Genomic DNA, 15,875 nt, shown 5'->3' with positions numbered 1-15,875 from the left:
TTGTTTTTTCTACTCAGGTGCACTCCTGAGATGCAGCCATGAGGGAGGCAGGACTAGGCAGAGAGAACCTGACCCCCGATGCGGGGTGGGGGTAGGATGGGGACTAAGACCTCATCATCCTTCAGGAAGGGAGCTCTGGAGTTGGGATGACCCTTCTCAGTTGTCTCAAACTGAAGTAGGGTCCAGGCTCGTGTATCCCTAATGATGCAGTCAGTGACCATGAGCAGCTGCCAGAAGGGGGCGGAAGCCTGGGATACCGTCCCTGCTGCAGAGGGCAGTTCCCAGGGAGGGGTGCAGCTGTGAACCTCCAGCACACAACGGCCCCAGCCAAGCCTGACTATATAATTTTAGGGGCTCACTATGAAATAAAAATATAGAACCTCTTCTTCAAATATCAGGAAAAAGCTTCCTTCCATGCTGTATTTTTCAACAGTTATGGGGTTTGGATTTGCTATTTAATGTCATACTCCCCCAGGCTCTGGGACACTCAAGGAGTGAGTAGAGACCCTCACAGGCGCCCAGGGCTCCATCCCACTAGTGGACCTGAGGAAGCAGGTGCCTGACCCCAGCCCTCCCTGCACCTGAGTCCAGGCCTCTACCAGGCAGGAAGTGGCAATAGTCGCTGGTAGGGGTGAGGGTAGAGGTGGGAGGTGGGTAAGCAGACAGCCATGAACCCATCCCTGGGAGGCAAGGAGGTGGGGGAGGGGGACTCTGTGAGCTGAGGCTCCAAGTCCTCGGTTCCATCAGCTCATTGGACTTCACTTAAAAGACACAAATGCAAAGATAAATGATTACAAACAGCATTAAACCCTAGCACAGGTATGCCTCTGAGCACCGGGCCCTGTCTGAGGGCACTGGAAACTGACCTAGCCCCAGCAGCTGGAGGGCAGGGGCCAAGACCTGAAGAAGGGATTGAGGCCAAGTACCACCGACTGGTGGGGAAGAACATTTCAGGCCATGGGAACAGTCTGGTCAAGTACCTGTTGCTTTCAGGGAAATGAAAGGAAGCCAGGAAATGAAAAGCACATCGTAAGAGGAAATGTGGTTTGAGAGGAAATGGAGAGGCGGCAGGGGCCACATGGAACCTGGCATTACGAGCCATGTTAAGGACTTTCGGTGATTGCCTCTGAACACTGGAAGCACTTTGGCGGGATTTCATGAAGGGGACAACATGTGTGGAATTTTGTTTTGAAAAGATAACCCCAGGTGAAGTGAAAACAGATTAGAGGAGATTCAGGTAGCTTGTGGTCTTTTGTAATTCAGGTAAGAGGTGATGGGGCTCAGACCACAGAGGGAGTAGTGGAGACAGAACGCAGTGAATGAATTGGGGCGATATAACATTTCAGAACAAATAGGCCTCAGTGATGGTTTGCATTTGGGGTTAAGGGAGACGGGGTGTCAAGAATGGTTTGTTAGGTAAGGCTGTGTCGCAAGCACAGACTTAGGTTCTGAGTACTAAGCAGGGAACCAGGCACACAAATGCCTGCCTTCATGAAGTTCCAGGAGAGGAAAGAGACGGACAAGGGCCTGGGCATTGATAATATGGGTGATCAGGGTTGTCTGAGCTGACTATGTAGGGAGGGCACCCAGCCCAACATGAGGACCTGGAGTCACAGGGTCAGGAAGGGCTTTGAAGAGGAAGGGACAACCAAGTTAAGATTTAAAAGGCTTGAAGATAGACAGGTGAAGGGGAAGGAGCCTGGGCCAGGTTAAGGGATCAGCATAGCTCCACAGTCCTCAATGGGGGGTGTTTTGCCAAACTTCCTGGGAATATTTGGCAATGTCTGGAGATAGTTTGGGTTGTCATGGCTGGGAAGGTGCTGCCAGCATCTAGTGGGTAGAGGCCAGGGATACTGCCAGACATCTTACAATGGACAGCACAGCCCCAACACAAAGCAGACTCAGCCCACAATGTCCACAGTGCACAGCTGAAACCCTGGCATCAAGTCCTAGCAGCACGAGGCCTGGGGCTCAGTCACAGAACAGAGTGGCTTTGCAGCTGGCTGGAGTATGGAGTCATGGGGGGGAGGGGTGACAAAGGCTACAACTAGAGAGTTGAGCAGACACCAGGCCCTAGGGGCTGGAGGACTTGGACAAGGGGAGTTTGAACCTATTGCCAAGGGTGCTGGGAAACCAGTGAAAGGTTTTCAGCAGGGAAGTGACAAAATCAACCTCGGGGCCATGAGTGGTAGCTCATGTCTGTAATCCCAGCATTTTGGGAGGCCAAGGTGTAAGGATCACTTGAGCCTAGCAGATGGAGACCAGCCTGGGCAACAAATTGAGATTCTGCCTCTATATTAAAAGAAAAAGTAGCCATGGACTTACAATCAGAGAGAAGGAGTTAGGATGAGCATGGAAAGGCTGGGAGGGAAGCAGGCTCAGGGAACTGTGGGCTTGCACATTGTCTAATGGAGTCACAGGAGTAAGGAGAGGCTGGGCCAGGGGGTCTGCAGGATGTGGCAGGAGGGGGCTGGCATGTAAGATGATACAGTTCAGGGACCTAAAGCTTGCTGCATCATCTAAGCTAATACAGACACATGTTAGAAGCTCAGAGCATTCATTTAGATCATGCACAGCTAATGAAATATGGTCCTGCAAGTCAAGGAGACAAGAGCTTGAGTGTTTGAATCCTGGTTCTGCCACTTACTCTGGCTGCTGTGTACAGACATATAAGCTGACCCCCCGCATGGGAGCAGGAGGGCTGACGTCACGTGGAAAGGCTGGTTTGCTCCATGCACCAAGACATTTGGAGTGCCTTCTAATGGGCACAAACATGCCGCATGGGCAGGCCCCGCACATGACCTTAGGCAAGTCAGACTGCTTCTCTGAGAATATGCCTGCCTCTAGCATTGATGAGAAGATTAAGAAACAAGGTAGATAAATGCCTAGCCGGGGGTCAGCCACTTGGTAAGCACTTGAGAAATTATTGTACAAGAAGCGTCAGACCTTCAGTCACAATCCCCGCTGTTGCAATTGTTTCTGCCTCACCTGACAGGCACTGCTGTTGCTCAGGTGACCTCTGCAGCTGTGCTTTGTTCTCTGTGAGGCACAGGGAACCAGGGGGACCCCAAGGCTGCAGCAGTGGGCAGTAGGTGAGTAGCTGGCATCTGGGTTGAGCCCAGCAGACACCCACAGTTGTCTTGCTTTCTCACAGCTGCGTGGGGTGTCATTTGTGGTTTTCTTCTGAGCATCTTAGAGGCACGATGGAAAGTATGCCTCAGCCTGCTGCCAGAGAGCTTCGCAGCACATGAAACCACAGAAGAACATCCTCAGGAATCAGAACTACAGATCTCTGACCATGTGCCCGGCCCTGCTTTTCAGTCTGATGGAGTCTTGTGTAGCTGTCCTGCCTGAGACAACCAGAAGCCGGGCATGGGAACCAGGTCGCTAATAACCTACTGTGCTAGCAGGCCTGCTGTGCACCAGGCTTTGGGACGGCACCCAATCTGTTTTGTCGTTTTAATCTTCATCGCAGTCCTATGAGGCAAGAGCTGTTGAGATTCAGAGAGCTTGAGTAAGCGGCTGTGGGTGACCAGCCTGTAACTGGTAGAGCTGGGACCTGAACTACAGCAAACCAACGCCAGTATGGGAGCCTTTCACCCCAGACTCTATCCCTACAAAAAGCGTTATTGTGGGGACCCCTCTTTTGGGCTCCCTGTGTGGGCTCTCTGAAACGAGTGTCCTTCCAGGGTTGTCAGGGAGAGCAGGAAGCCTCCTCTGATGGGATGCGCCCTCCCAGCCCAGGAAGTGGCGGCAGAACGCGAGCCCCGCGAAGCCAGGGGCAGGAGCGGCCCCCGCGCGGCACCGAGGCGCTCCTGATTCTGCGGCCTGGAGCCGAGCACGCGGGGCGGGCGGAGCCTCGAGCTAAGTCCCCTGGGGTCCTAGGGCCGCATTCCTCCAAGGTCTGCAAAGGCCACTGCTTAAAGGCGCAGAGGAGCAGCTGGGAACGAGAACAAAGCGGCCAGGCCCCCCTCGGAGGAAGGAAGGAGCGAGCCCCAGGAAACAGCTGATAGCGCTAAGCTCAGCTTGTTTTTTTCCTCTGCTCAACAGTTCTCCTGCCACGGCAAACAAAAGATGTACATTCTGATTCTCTCTTCTGTTTGGATTGTGCTGTCGAGTGGATCTGGTTTGTGATGAGCTGGGGGAAGAGGCATCTGCAGGCGGTTTCTGGCTCGGCGTGCCAGTGTGCTGGGCCGCGCCGGGATCGCGGAACTTCCTTTCCTGCTCCTTTCTCCCCGCCTGCGTCGCTGATCCAGCCTGGCCGGGCCACCCCAGGGGCAGACAAGGCCATTTCTCTCGAGAGTGGAATTGGAGGTTGCCAAGTTTTCAGACTTAATGGGAGCTGGAGGGCTGCTCCTGTCCTTGACCTTGAGGGACCTGCGCGCACACATACTTTTTCATGAACCTGTAAAACTGTTAAGATGTGAACTGTGCCTCTCAGCTCCACCAGAAGCCCCTCCCTGTTCTCTGCACTGCGGAGGTCACAGTCTGGTTCCTGGTTGTCCAGAGCCACACTGGGACTCTGGCCAGGGTCAGCCTGGGCCCTGCCAGCTCACTTGAGAGTGACAGCTACAGGGTCAATGGAAGACGCCAGCACCCAACAGCAAGAACAATGTAGGGGGTATCTGGACAGGTCCCGATGGACTCCCCAGTGTCTGGACACCTGTACGTGACAGGTGGCCCTGATGGGACAATCCGCTTGAGATTACTGCACTAGAAGGACTTCCTGCTGCCCCTGAGGGGGTGGGGGAGGGGCACTGGCGCTGCCAGGCCTCCTAAACCCGGTGAGGTCTGATGCTCCATGTCGTGCAATGCTGGGGACACTTGGTTTTGTCTGATCAGGTGTTGACTGTGTGGGTCTGCAAAGGGCACCACAAAACCCAAAGTAAAATAAGGCAAAACCAAAAAAAGAAAAAGAATAAAACACACACACACCCCTCCACTAAGAGGTCTGTTACTGCTGACACTTAGGTGATCCCTACAGCCCTGGGCATGGCGGTTCTGGTCACATGCACTGAACAAGACTGCTCTGATGCTGCTGAGACTGAGGCACAGGCTCTGTGTCACTGCAGGAGTTAAACTGAGCTGTAAGAGGTCAGCGTGGTTGGACCTGCTCCACGCAGCTTGGCGCGTTCTCTCCTCCTACCCTACTCTGAGGAGGCAGTTCACATGCAGAAGACAAATGGCATAAAGGGCAGGCAATTAATTTTTTCAGCTGGAGGCTGCGATGGAATGTGGGTGCTTAAAGTCTGGCGTGAGCCTCTAATTCCATTCTCCTCAGTGAAATACCTCCACTCTTCAAGGAGGTGGTGCCCTTCCAAGTTCCATGGCTGACATTTTCCGTCTTTAGGACAAGAGGTGAATATAGTACTGAATATTATTTGGAATTAATCTCAGGCCTTCCTGCGTGCTGTGTCATGCTCTTTCCACTATACCAGGGGGTCTACAGTGCTGTAAAGATGACTGGCCAATTCTTTACTTATTTCCTTGGGGAGGTGGTTGCAGAGCATGGCTGTGGTTTCGTCTCCCAGAACCCTCTGCTGTATGAAGCAGCCCAGCCAGCCTGGAACAGGCAAAGAATGGAGAATTCACTGGGATAAGGAGAAGGGAAGCATCTTTAGCAAGAATGCTAAAGATCAAGGACTTAGCACTGGGCAGATAGGGAGATGGAAGAAGGGGACTCTACAAGGGAGAAAAGAAATTCTGAAGGGAACTTGGAGGGGTGAGAAAAAGTCACTTCATCTACTTCCATAGAGGGAGAATAATGTAGTCGTTAAAAACGTAGGCCCGGCCAGGTGTGGTGGTTATGCCTCTAATCCCAGCACTTTGGGAGGCCAAGGCAGCAGATCACCTGAGGTTGGGAGTTCCAGACCAGCCTAGCTAACATGGTGAAACCCCATCTCTACTAAAAACACAAAAAAAATTAGCCGAATGTGGTGGCAGATGCTGGTAGTCCCACCTACTCAGGAGACTGAGGCAGGAGAATCACTTGAACCTGAGGTTGCAGTTAGCCGAGATTGCACCACTGCACTCCAGCCTGGGTGACAGAGTAAGACTCAGTCTCAAATAAAAAAATGCAGCCTGTGTGTGATTCTTAAGTTGGTGATCTTAGGTAAGATTTAACCTCTCTATGGTTCAGTTTCCTAATCTGGTTGCTATCTCATAGGGTTATTATGGAGATTAAAAGAGGAATTCACATAAAGCACTACAGAAAATATTTAGCATGGAATAAGTACTCAATAATGTTTTCCATTATTATTTCCAATTTTTCTCTCAGCATGTGTTTCACAATCCTTTGTTCATGGCAAGGTATGTTGTCCGCTTTCACCCTACACCTTCTACTGAGCAACTTCCGTTTATCCAGTATCCTCATTAGTAACTTTAATCCTTAATGTCACTCACCTTTGAAATGTGCTCATTGGACGGGTGCCACGCAGCACAAGCTCACAATAAATGTTGCTGAGCAGAACTTACTGACTGCATGGCCTCAGCTTTGTTTGGATGTTGTTTATAGTCTTTCTTTATGCCTCTGCCACCCCAGCAGAGCCATAAGGAACCAGATAAAAGAACATGAGGCCCAGAGGAGGGGTGTAAGTGAAATACTGTATTCAAGGAGACCCACAGCTCCTTCCCCATCTCAGTTCCCCGAATGAGGGCAGGTGTATGGAGTGGGGTATGGAGATAACCCACCTGATCCCTCTCATCAGTTGATAAGCTGGACCCCACATAGCTTATAATCAGCTTTTTGGTGCTTCATTCTTAAATATAAATGAATAGACAAAGATCAATTGTCATTTATTTAAAAAAAAAAAAAAAGCTCTTCAAAATGAAAGACAGAACCAAAATAATCCAAGGAAAAGAACTAGAAAACAGGAATGGTGCAGGGAATAGAAGCGATCATTTCTTAAAGCTTTTTTTTTAAGATAGAGTCTCACTCTTTAGCTGAGGCTGGAGTGCAGTGGTGCTATCTCAGCTCACTGCAACCTCTGCCTCTCTCGTCCCAGTTCAAGCCATTCTCCTGCCTCTGCCTGCTGAATAGCTGGGATTACAGGAACATGCCACCATGCCCAGCTAAGTTTTGCATTTTTAGGAGAGACGGGGTTTCATCATGATGGCCAGGCTGGTGTTGAACTCTTGACCTCATGATCTGCCTGCCCTGGCCTCCCAAAGTGCTGGGATTACAGGCATGAGCCACTATGCCCAGCCAAAATTTATAGTTAATATCTTTTGAGATTAAAGAGAAAATAAGGCCTCCGTGAAACAAGAACAAATGCTATAAAACAAGGAACATTCTGAGAACAACAAGGACATTTGGAAATTAAAAATATGTAAATGCATTTGCAGAATTACATGGACAAACCTTAAAGATATGTTAAACACAGTAAATCAGACATGAAAGAATACCTACTATACAATTCCATTTATACAAAATTCAAGGACAGACAAAAGTAATCTATAGTAACAGAAAGCAGAAAGCGGTTGCCTGAGAAGTGGGGAGGAGAACTGACTGGCAAAGGGCACAAGGGAACTTTCTGGGAAGACAGAAATGTTTTGTTTTGTTTTGTTTTGAGACAGAATCTCACTCTGTCACCAGGCTGGAGTGCAGTGGTGCTATCTTGGCTCACTGCAACCTCCGCCTCCCAGGTTCAAGCAATTCTCCTGCCTCAGCCTCCCAAGTAGCTGGGATTACAGGTGCCTGCCACCACACCTGGCTAAGTTTTGTATTTTTAGTAGAGACAGGGTTTCACCATGTTAGCCAGGATGGTCTAGATCTCTTGATCTCGTGATCTGCCCACCTCAGCCTCCCAAAGTGCTGGGATTATAAGCGTGAACCACCACCCCCAGCCAGACAGAAATGTTTTATATCTTTTTGGGTGGTATTTACAAGGGTGTATTTAATTATTAAAATTCATTGAGCTGAACATCTAAGAACTATACACATTATTGTATGTTAATTATATATCGATAAAATCATATTGGCAAAATGAAAAGTTCAGTAGAATTAAGCCTCTATGTCTAGCCATCAATTGACAAGAAATGCAAAGAACAGAGGGACATGTTAAATGACACCACAAGAATGCAGTCAGCAAAGTCTGACTGTGGGAAACTCTACAGTTTGGCCCCTTTTTTTCAACAAAAACTTGCTAGGTGGGGGAAAAAGACAGAGGAGGAACCTATAAAAGAGATTTAAGAGACAATCATTGTGTGAACCACATTTGATCCAAATTTAAACAAAAGTTTAATGATTGTTTAAATGATTGTATGATTTAAGTTTAAATTTTAGTTTTAAAAGTTAATAGGACAGTCGGAGTACAAATATTTCCAGATATTTGCTAGTATTAAATAATTTTTCTTATTGTTTCAATGAGATAATGTTATTGTAATGCTTTGTTTTAGTGTTTTTTCCAAGTGACCTTATCTCTTTGAGATTCATAGTGAAATACAAATGATGTGTGACTAGAATAGTCAGGGGCAGGGGGAAGGGACGTAGATAAAACAATATTGGCCATGTATGGGTAATTGTTGAAGCCAGGTGAAGAGTACATTGGGTTTACTGTTTTAATCTCTATTTTGTATATATTTGAAATTTTCCGTAATAAAATGGAAAATTTTATTATGGAAAATTCTTTTAAAATTCTTCTATTTAAAAAAAATATATAAAAATTGGAGAAAAAAATAGGGGACATCTACCCCCATGGCCCTCAAAAGGAAATAAGAGGCAGAAGTGGACATTAGGAGCAAAAGGTAATAAACATAAAGGATAAGTTCAGGATTTCTGAAATAAAGAGAAGAGACAAAACGGAAGGGAGAAAATGATCAAAGAACTATTAGGAGAGGCCGGATGTGGTGGCTCATGCCTGTGATCCCAGCACTTTGAGAGGCCAAGGCAGGAGGATCCCAGGACCCGCCTGGGAAACAGAGAGAGACCCCATCTGTACCAAAAAATAAAAAATTAGCCAGGCATGTTGGCATGCCCCTGTGGTTCCAGCTACTCAGGAGGCTGAAGTGGAGGATTGCTTGAGCCTAGGAGGTACAAAGCCTTGGAAAAAAGAGAAGTGAGTTTACTTGTAAATACATAAAAGATGTAAGATTGACTAAATGGATGGATAGAGAGGATGGATAGATTGACAGACATTTGATAAAGCAAATCTAGTAAAATGTTAATGATATATAGGAAATATTATTTGGCCATAGAAAGGAATGAAGTAGTGGCTGGGCGCAGTGGCTCATGCCTGTAATCCTAGTACTTTGAGATGGGCAGATCATGAAGTCAGGAGTTCAAGACCAGCCTGGCCAACATGGTGAAACCCCATCTCTACTAAAAATACAAAAAATAGCCAGGCATGATGGCATGAGCCTGTAATCCTAGCTATTTGCAAGACTGAGAAAGAAGAATCGCTTGAACCTTGGTGGTAGGTGGAGGTTGCAGTAAGCCAAGATTATACCATTGCACTCCAGCCTGGGCGACAGAGCAAGACTCCAGCTTGGGGTGGGGTTGGGGGAAGAAAGGAATGAAGTACTGATACATGCTACAACATGGGTGAGCCTTGAAAACATGCTAAATGGAAGAAGCTAGTCACAAATGACCATGTATTGGATGATTCCATTTATATGAGGTGTCTAACATAGACAATTCCATAGAGACGGAAAATAGATGAATAGTTGCTTAAGGGTGGAAGAGCAGAGGAATGAAAGTGACTGATAAAGGATATGGGATTTCTTTTGGGGGTGAAGAAAATGTTTTGAAATTGATTGTGGTAATGTTTTCCCAGCTCTGTAAATATACTAAAATCCAGTATGCTTTTTTTTCTTTTTGAGATGGAGTCTTGTCTCTTGCCCAGGCTGGAGTGCAGTGGCACAATCTTGGCTCACTGCAGCCTCCACCTTCTGGGTTCAAGTGATTCTCCTGCCTCGCCTCCTGAATAGCGGGACTACAGGTGTACACTACCACGCCCAGCTATTTTTTGCATGTGTTTTTAGTAGAGACAGGGTTTTGCCATGTTGGCCAGCCTGGTCTCAAACTCCTGACCTCAGGTGATCCACCCGCCTTGGCCTCCCAAAGTGCTGGGATCACAGATGTGAACCACCATGCCCAGCTAGGACACTTTAAATGAATGGATTTCATGGTATTTAAATTATATCTCAAAAAATCTGATAAAAACGTCAATGATAAACTCTAGGTAATGGATATTTCAAAGGTGCTCGTGTGAAATTCTTTCAACTTTGCTGTATGCTTGAAAGTTTTTATAATAGAATGCAGAAGGGAAAAGGAGAGTGAGGGAAGGGGGATGTGATGTCCAGCTGAGTGCTGGTTTATCAGGCACAAGGGACTTTTCTGCGAAAGGCACAAGGAGGAAGCACAGGAGAGAGAGGAGGAAGGAGATGCAGCTGCCCAGTCCCTCCCATCTCTCATTTCCATTGGTCAAGGATTATCCAAAGAACTATATTGCCGACATGTCATCCAGCTGATTAGCAGCTGCCCAGGAAATAAGGCTCCCTATCCCACTGGATGGTGTTTCATCCAATTCTGAAAATGGAGGGCAGCCCAGCCTAGATGTGCTGCCAACAGAGAGCTGTCCAAGAGGGAGAGAAAAGGAGGTGGTAGAGGGAATGTAGGAAGGTGCGTGAGGTTTGTGGTCCAGTATACCAACATGATGAAATTTCTCAATGACGTACTTTGGTGTGGGGCTGTTTTCATCCATGGTGCTGGCTATCATGGCTATCAGCTGGCCCCTCAATCTAGCAATCAATGGCTGTCTGTACTGGGAAATTTTCTCATACTATTTGCACGTGTGTATGTGTGTGTGTGTATGTGTGTGTGTGTGTGACAGAGAGTTTCAATGTGTCACCCAGGCTGGATGTGCAGTGGCTTGATCATGGCTCACACTCACACACATATGCATACTCACCACATTCATACACACTCATACACCCACACACATACACACATACCGTCTCACATACACATACACACTCATACATTCACACACACAAACACACACTCACACACTTACATACACATACACTCACATACATAATCACATACACTCACATGCACACACTGACCCCTTGGGCCTCCTTGCATGTGCTCCACACTCTATTGAATCAACCTTCTGACCTGTCTGTCTCTGCCAGTCTCAAATCCTCAAGGGCAAGGGCCAGGCCTTATAGGTCTGGGTATCCTGGAAATTCATTGCAGGGCATGACTCAACAAATGCTTCCTGTGTAATGAATGGAAAAGGTATAGTCACCATCTATGCGGATATTTATTTAACAACATGGCAGGCACCAGGTGAGGCCCTGTGCTGAGTGCCTGGATTTGGGGACAAAGATGAGTAAGACTGTATCCTGGGCCTCAGACGCGCCTACAGGACCTTTTTGTCTGGACAAATGCAAAACTGGACAAGACGTCAGGGCAACAGATGTAAACTGGGACTGTCCCAAGCAAACCGGAACATATGGTCACCCAAATTATATACCAGCTTCTCTGAAAACAGCAGTCCCATGCTGACTCATGCACAGCCCGTTAGACCCTAGTCACTTCCAGAACTTTCTTGTATAAGCCAATCATTCTTCGTTAGTGCTTGGATCATTTATGTTTTTTTGTTGTTGTGATCCATGTAGAAATTATCAATGAAATTTCATATTTCTAGAGCACTATATTAAAAAATACTTAGGCAACCAGAAATAAAACACCTAATGCACAGCTCAACACTTTCTAATGTTTTCTTCCTAGAGACAGGGTCTCACTAAGTTACCCAGGCTGGAGTGCAGCAGCTAGGCTATCGCACTACAGCCTCAAAGTCCTTGACTGAAGGGATCCTCCCACTTCAGCCTTCTGAGTAGCTGGGACTGCAGGTACATACCACTGCACGCAACTTCTCCAACCTTTCCTGAAGTACTGAAATGCATAGTTGTAATCAGTGGGTGACAGTCATTCCTTGGTATTAACAATAGACTGGTTTATTGTCTTATTGATGGGCCTTTGGGTATTTCCAGTTTGTGACCATTCTGAATCAATGAAATTATGAATATCTCAATATAGATTCCTTTTTCTTTCTTCTGAGTCTTCTTTGAGGTACCTAATCCAAAGTTAAATAATCTAGTTGAAAAATAGGAACAGTCTGTGACCTTTTGTTTTCCATTGCTCTCTGTCATATTGCTCTCCAAAAAGTCGGAGTCAGGCAGGCACGGTGGCTCACACCTATAATCGCAGCACTTTGGGAGGCCGAGGCAGGAGGATCACTTGAGGTCAGGAGTTTGAAACCAGCCTGGCCAACATAGTGAAACCCCATCTCCACCAAAAATACAAAAATTAGCCAGGCATGGTGACTGGTGCCTGTAACCCCAGCTACTTGGGAGGCTGAGGCAGGAGAACAGCTTGAACCTGGGAGGTAGAGGTTGCAGTGAGCCGAAATCGGGACACTGTACTCCAGCCTGACAGAGTGAGACTCGGTCTCAAAACAAATAATTCTAAAGTAAATGTATACCTTACAATTGCAAGGTGTGTTGTAGATTTCATTAAATAATGTGTTGAGTAAATAAATGTATTAAAATCACATGCAGCCATAAAAAGACAGATATTGCATGATTCCACTTGTATGAGGTACCTAGAGTAGTCAAATTCCTAGAGACACAAAGTAAAATGTCGGTTGCCTGGGTTTGAGGGGAAGAGAAATGGGAGTTGTTCAATGAGAATAAGTCATCAGTTTTACAGAGATTGGTTGCACAACAGTGAGAATGAACTCACACTGCACAATGATTTAGATCGTGAATTTTATGTGTATTTCATCACACATGCAAGTATATATAAACACATGTATTATATATAAATATGCATGGGTATATATAAAGTGAATATGTATATACTTAATCTAATGAGCATTTGGCATATATTGTCAGTAGAAGTGTGCCTATCATACATAGTCATGCATGTAAAACGAAATTTCATGTGTGTGTGGAATTTCCTCAATTAAAATGGCAGTGTTAACTATTCAGTCAGAGACAGGCAGATCTGTGTGAGGTTAATGTTATTCCACAGCACCTAGAGTAAGGAACATCATGGATTAGATAATATATGAACATTCAATATTAGTAATAAAGTGCTCAACCTTTAAAAACCATATGCATCTCATTTTCTATTTTTTGTGAATTTTTTTAAAAAGGCAGAGCTTAGGGGATCTTACAGACATCCACTTGAACCCTTCATCTTAAAGATGAGGTGATGAGCCTAAGAGAGGTAACCGATTTTCCCACATCAAGAGCAGCTAGGTCTTCCCTTTTCGTGACGCCCTTAGCCACCTACTCTATCTCATTGACCAAAGTGGGTAACATGGCCTCCCCTGGCTGCACTCAAAGCTGCCGCGAAAGCAGCAAAAAGAACAGGTTAGACACTTTGCCGCCCCAAACAAAGTAGGGTTCCCTGAACAAGGGAAGAAAAGCAGAGTGTGTAGTAGGTAAGCAATCGGCAGTGTCTGCTACACTCACCTTAGTGTCTTTGTTCTGTGTTGTGTTGTGTTTTGTTTGGGATGTTGCAGGCTGGAACCAACGGTTACATGGCCCCTGAGATCCTCATGGAGAAGGTAAGTTACTCCTATCCTGTGGACTGGTTTGCCATGGGATGCAGCATTTATGAAATGGTTGCTGGACGAACACCATTCAAAGATTACAAGGAAAAGGTCAGTAAAGAGGATCTAAAGCAAAGAACTCTGCAAGACGAGGTCAAATTCCAGCATGACAACTTCACAGAGGAGGCAAAAGATATTTGCAGACTCTTCTTGGCTAAGAAACCAGAGCAACGTTTAGGATGCAGGTAAATTAGCTTGCAACAAAGAGGATTGCTGACACCAGTATTGTTCGAAGGGATTGGGAGAATACTTTCAATGTGTGGCAGAGTCTTGGAATTAAGTATTATGATTTTCCTATTTTTATTTGCATATTATATGGTTAAATATTTCTAATACTTTCAAACACTATGAGTACTTTTTATGGAACAATCTTCAAGATATATTTTAAAGTGGAAAAGTGAGGTGCAAAACAGCTTTCATTAAAAAAAAAGAAAAGAGAACTATACATAATTTAAATGGTTGCATAGACTATTTCAGGAATTTTCAAGATTGGTTATGTCAGATGAAGGGAAATTAGGGGCCGGGGGCAGGGATGCAAGTAAGGATTTTCACTCTCTCATCCTATTTTCTTTTGTATCTTGAACCATGTTAAGAAAATAAATGTATTAAAATCACATGCAGCCATAAAACAAAACAAATATTGCATGATTCCACTTGTATGAGGTAGCTGGAATAGTCACAGTCACAGAGACAGAAAGTAGAAGGTCGGGTGCGGTGGCTCACACCTGTAATCCCAGCATTTTGGGAGGCCGAGGCAGGTGGATCACGAGGTCAGGAGTTCAAGACCAGCCTGGCCAAGATGGTGAAACCCCATCTCTACTAAAACTACAAAAATTAGCCAGGCAGATGCCTATAATCCCAGCTACTCTGGAGGCTGAGGCAGGAGAATTGCTTGAACCCAAAGGACAGAGGTTGCGCCACTGCATTCCAGCCTGGGCAACAGAGTGAGACTCTGTCTCAAAAAAAAGAAAAAAGAAAGTAGAATGGCAGTTGCCTGGGGTTGAGGGGAGGAGAAATGGGAGGTTGTTTAATGAGCACGAATGATCAGTTTTACAAGATGAAGTGTTATCTATTCTAAAATAATTAAAATAGTCTGGGCACAGTGACTCACGCCTCTGAGCTGGGCAGGGTGGCTCACACCAGCACTTTGGGAGGCCAAGGTGGGCAGATCACCTGAGGTTAGGAGTTCAAGACCAGCCTGGCCAACATATGTTGAAACCCCATGTCTACTAAAAAAACAAAAACTAGCCAGGCGTGGTGGCAGTTGCCTGTAATCCCAGATAATTGGGAAGTTGAGGCAGGAGAATCGCTCGAACCCAGGAGGCAGAGGTTGCAGAGAGCCAAGATCACACTACTGCATTCCAGCCTGGACAACAGAGCAAGCCTCTGTCTCAAAATAATAATAGTAATAGTAATCATAATTGAAATAAAAACATAAAACTATCAGTACTCATGGTCATAGCTCTGGAAAATTCCTTTCAAGTGTCTCCCATAGGATATCCTCAGTCCTTCAAAAAATATTTAAGTGAGCACATATGATGTTGCCAGCTGTTAAGTACAGTTAAAATTGAAGCTAAGTTTTATTATTTATGATAGAATAAGATCAAGCTATTTTAGAAGGCCAGGCACAGTGGCTGATGCCTGTAATCCTAACACTTTGGGAGGCCAAGGTGGGAGGATCACTTGAGCCCAGAAGCTCAAGACCAGCCTGAGCAACAGAGAGAGACCCTGCCTCTATGGAAAATAAAAACATTAGCCAGGTGTAGTAGTGCATGCCTATAGTCCCAGCTACTTGGGAGGCTGAGGTAGGAGGATCACTTGAGCCCAGGAGCTCAAGACTGCAGTGAGCTACAATCATGCCACTGTACTCCAGCGTGGGTGACACAGCAACACCCTATCTTTAGAAACAAGATACTGTAGACGAAAGAAGAAGTAAAAGCTTGCCTGTGAAAAGACCCTTGGCAGTGAGTGAGTGTGCTGTGTAGCGAGAAAACCAAGAGCTTTAGATTCACAGCCATAGATTCGTGTCCCAGCTCTGCTATATACTGATCATTTTACCTCAAGCAATTGAATTACTTTCCTTGAGTCTCAATATCCTCATATATAAAATGTGGGGGGTTTATGGGTGTGATGGTTAATTTTATGTGTCAGGTTCGTTAGGCCACAGTACTCAGATACTTGATCAAATATTATTGAGATATTTCTGGGCAGATTTTTAGATGAGATTAATGTTTGAATCAGTAGACT

General features: G+C 45.9%; 1 protein-coding gene across 1 annotated transcript in view; it reads left to right on the top strand.

Annotated features, from left to right (window-relative positions):
• The window catches only part of GRK7 (G protein-coupled receptor kinase 7), a 38,723-nt gene that overhangs the window by 11,533 nt on the left and 11,315 nt on the right, over window positions 1-15,875 (top strand). Inside the window, exon 3 of the mRNA XM_002759535.6 lies at window positions 13,539-13,813. Coding sequence (XP_002759581.1) covers window positions 13,539-13,813 — 275 coding nt within the window. The remainder of the gene's footprint in view (window positions 1-13,538; window positions 13,814-15,875) is intronic.

This window comes from Callithrix jacchus, chromosome 17 (assembly GCF_049354715.1).
Source record: "Callithrix jacchus isolate 240 chromosome 17, calJac240_pri, whole genome shotgun sequence".
NCBI classification, from domain to species: domain Eukaryota; kingdom Metazoa; phylum Chordata; class Mammalia; order Primates; family Cebidae; genus Callithrix; species Callithrix jacchus.
Note: the sequence above shows the minus strand (reverse complement) of the source record. Positions and strands in the feature narration are given on the sequence as shown.